Raw genomic sequence first — 3,403 nt, forward strand, 5'->3', positions numbered from 1 at the left:
AAATCTTGAAAAGAAAAAAACAATTAGCATGATCATTAAATTGCAAGACGCTTGTGAATCAATCTAATAAAAAATAATGACTACAATAAGACTGAAAAAAAAAAAATAATAATAATAATAATAATAATAAAGACACAAATGAACAAGTGCAGAAACAAATGAACTAGACTAGTGATAAACTATATATTTAATGTAAGCAGTAATTAACAAAACATCTAGATACACAAGGAGACAATATAAAGTGTGTAATGTAAAAGAGATAATGTTTATGAATTTTAGGAGATGATTACTTCTATGTCACTATTTCTTCTGATTAAGAAAAAAATTCACTAAAAGACTTGGTTTTATAATACTTTGTAACAACTCATTTCAACCATGATTTATCATTGTCTAAACCAAAACTTTCAGTGATCACTTAATAACTTCTAGTTGTTTAGGAACACTGGGTTTACCACAAACCAATACAAACACCAACTGTTAATTTTGACGGCTTGAGTTGGTAGGATGACACAAATGATCCTTAGAAGATCTGTATGAACTGATAGACACGTACTAAGTGAGCAATATAATGTTGAAAGAATAAATGTGCTCAAGATCTAGTAATGTAGATTGAAAACATGTAATTTAATATCTTTGTTATTGTTTGTTCGGTTATTTCTTCACTTTTGAATCTGCATATTTATACTTGAAAAGTTTCAATGATCAGAAAAATCTTTTTAACTATCATGTGTACTAACTCTCGATAAAATAATATTGTCGTTTTCAATTGTGGTATACAATTTCAACGGTCCTTTTGCTTTTTCCGACTTTATCTCTTTTAGTCTCTGGAAATTTGATCGAAATTCAGCAATTTGGAATATATTCGTCAATCGAGAGTTAGTAGAATATTGTGCTTTGATTACTTTAACCGGTAGTATTTGAATAGCTCGAATCGCAGTATCCACCTTTCATCTGCTAAAGTTTGACCGGTTAGATTTGAACAATTAAATATCGATCATTTCAAGGGTCCGTTTTGAAATAGATTCTTGATATGATCTTCTTATGGTTTGTAGCTTGAACTATTGATTTTGTGTTGAACAGATTGAATTGTCCAACTACTAGAAGCATATACATACATAAAAAAACGATCGAATCCTAAAACAACTCGATAAAAAATACTCTAATATATATATATATATATATAAATTAAAATTGACATGTGTCTCATTTTTATTTTTAAAGGACATGCCCACTAATGATAACATAGCAAAAGCACGTAAAAGAACTCAAATTACTTCGTTGTCTCCTCGTCTTGCTCCACATCAACACTTCCTCCAAAAATTAATTTTTCTTTGTCTCTTTCTAAAAAAATAAAATCAGAATAGCCATTAATTGACCGTGCAAGAACTGTTACAAAAACAAAAAAAATAGAAATTAAACTTGACATGTACAATTATGAAAAAGAGCAAAAACGTATAAAAAGAAATCAAATTCCATATATATATATATGTATGTATGTATGTATTGGTATTGATACAATTAATACATTTGCATATTTTTTATTCAATCACAACTGAAATAAGCTCCAGAAAAATCATAAACTGAAACGAGAATACAACACAGACAGTACTATAAAAAAATGAAATGATATAAACATATTCCATAATACATTTTTTTCCCCTCAAAGAATAATTTGGTCTATTTGAGACGCTTGCAAAGGGTGAGACCATCTCCGACAGAAAGAAGAGCCAATTCAATGCGAGAATCATTAGCCAAGAAATCATTGAAATCTATGACTGCTTGTCTCCATACTCTCAAGTAATTTTCCATTTCATCCTCCTCGGATACTGCTACTGTTCCACCCCATAGGGTGTTGTCGTACGCTATAATTCCTCCAACTTTGACCAACTTCAATAATTCCTCATGGTAGTTTATGTAATTATCTTTATCAGCGTCCACAAATGCAAAATCAAATGTTCCACTTTCTCCCTGCAAATTATATTAATTAGTTTATTACCGATTATTATAAATAATTATTAGTCTGAAGTAAAATATTTTAAAATTTGTGGATCAAAAGAATAAAATTAACCAATTACATTGGCAACAAATTCTTTGAGAACGATATTTGCATCAGACTGAATGAACTTGATTTTGTGCCCCAGGTTTGCCTTCTGAATGAATGGCAATCCGGTCTCGAATGCTTCCCTATCTGGATCGATTGCTACTATCTGAAGAACACAATTCCAAAAATACTGATTAATCTATGTTCATATTAATTCTATCATCAAAAAAACGAATTATCCAACAAAATTACGTACTTTTCCATCTTCGGGGAGTGCTAGGGCGGTTGATAGAAGCGAGTAGCCGGTAAAAACTCCGAGTTCCAGGGTTTTCTTTGCGTTCATTATCTTCAACAACATTGATATAAACAATCCCTCGTCGGCAGGTACACTCATCATGCTCCTGGTAAGTTACTCATATAATTAATAACTACTTATTACAATAACTTTTTTCGAAAAAAACATTTCGTCGATATATATATATATATATATATGTATAGAATCTTACATGAAATTATATTTGTCGACAGTAGCCTTCCTTATTTCTTTGAGTTGTTCATGTTCCCTGGGATATGCAGTTGTTTCCAAAATGTACTGTATGCAATTTTAAGAATCAATTAATTATAAGAAAAAAATAGGACGAATTATGACTTATGAAGCAATAAATCGATAGTATAGAAAATATTTTATTTACGTGGAAAAAATGGAAACAAAATTATTTAGTAAATAAGTAAAAGAACTCGAATTTCGGATACGAATTATTCGATATAGAAATCGAACCTTGGAAAGAGCATGGCTTTGAAGAATGGTGCCCGAAAATTTGTCTTTCATTTTCGAAAATATGAATATACGAAGGAATTTGGAGCTATGGAAATGAATGATGGATTGGGTTCTGCTTCCTTTGCCAAAAGCGTGGCTTTATTTATAAGCTCTGGGTGGCCAAGTGACAACGCGTGAAGATTGAAAGTTTCAATGGGTAAATATCTACGACGACTCACCTAACTTTTCTTGTATCAATATAATTATTTTATTCCGTGAGAATTATAATTTCTTAGAAAAATTATATTGGTATATTGATAGGGTTGGGGGTGGGTGCATTGGCCATTAGTGCTTTTTCATCAACAACACCGCCGCAATGGACTGAAATTCTTACAACCTCGGATTTAAATACGACTGATCTAGTAAAAATAAATTTTCTAAAAAAAATTTGAAGGTAACTTTTTATTTTTTTAAAATATGATTGATGGATTTGAGTTTTTTTTTTTTTCAATACGTGAGCACTAGCGGCCGTTATCTTCGGTGCGCACTGAGTAAATTTTCGGAATAATACGATATTCTTCAAATCATGTTAATCAGACAAACCG

The 3,403-nt window shown here is 30.7% G+C and overlaps 1 protein-coding gene across 1 annotated transcript; it reads right to left on the minus strand.

Moving 5' to 3' along the window:
- Positions 1–1,453: 1,453 nt before the first annotated feature.
- Positions 1,454–2,969, minus strand: LOC142533048 (flavonoid 3',5'-methyltransferase-like). The gene is made up of 5 exons (XM_075639642.1): positions 2,820–2,969; positions 2,548–2,633; positions 2,298–2,442; positions 2,076–2,207; positions 1,454–1,968 (listed from the first exon to the last, which is right to left on the minus strand). Exons 1-5 carry the CDS (start codon positions 2,868–2,870, stop codon positions 1,678–1,680), a joined length of 705 nt encoding a protein of 234 aa, XP_075495757.1. The 5' UTR covers positions 2,871–2,969; the 3' UTR covers positions 1,454–1,677.
- Positions 2,970–3,403: the final 434 nt, after the last annotated feature.

The sequence above is a fragment of the Primulina tabacum genome, chromosome 18 (genome assembly GCF_025594145.1).
Source record: "Primulina tabacum isolate GXHZ01 chromosome 18, ASM2559414v2, whole genome shotgun sequence".
NCBI classification, from domain to species: Eukaryota; Viridiplantae; Streptophyta; class Magnoliopsida; order Lamiales; family Gesneriaceae; genus Primulina; species Primulina tabacum.

Coding starts and splice junctions, on each gene's coding strand:
- LOC142533048 (XM_075639642.1), bottom strand. CDS start 2,870: ATGAAAGACAAATTTTCGGGCACCATTCTTCAAAGCCATGCTCTTTCC. Junction 2,634..2,819: donor AAAGCCATGCTCTTTCCAAG/GTTCGATTTCTA, acceptor AATTGCATACAG/TACATTTTGGAAACAACTGC. Junction 1,969..2,075: donor TCAAAGAATTTGTTGCCAAT/GTAATTGGTTAA, acceptor TATAATTTGCAG/GGAGAAAGTGGAACATTTGA.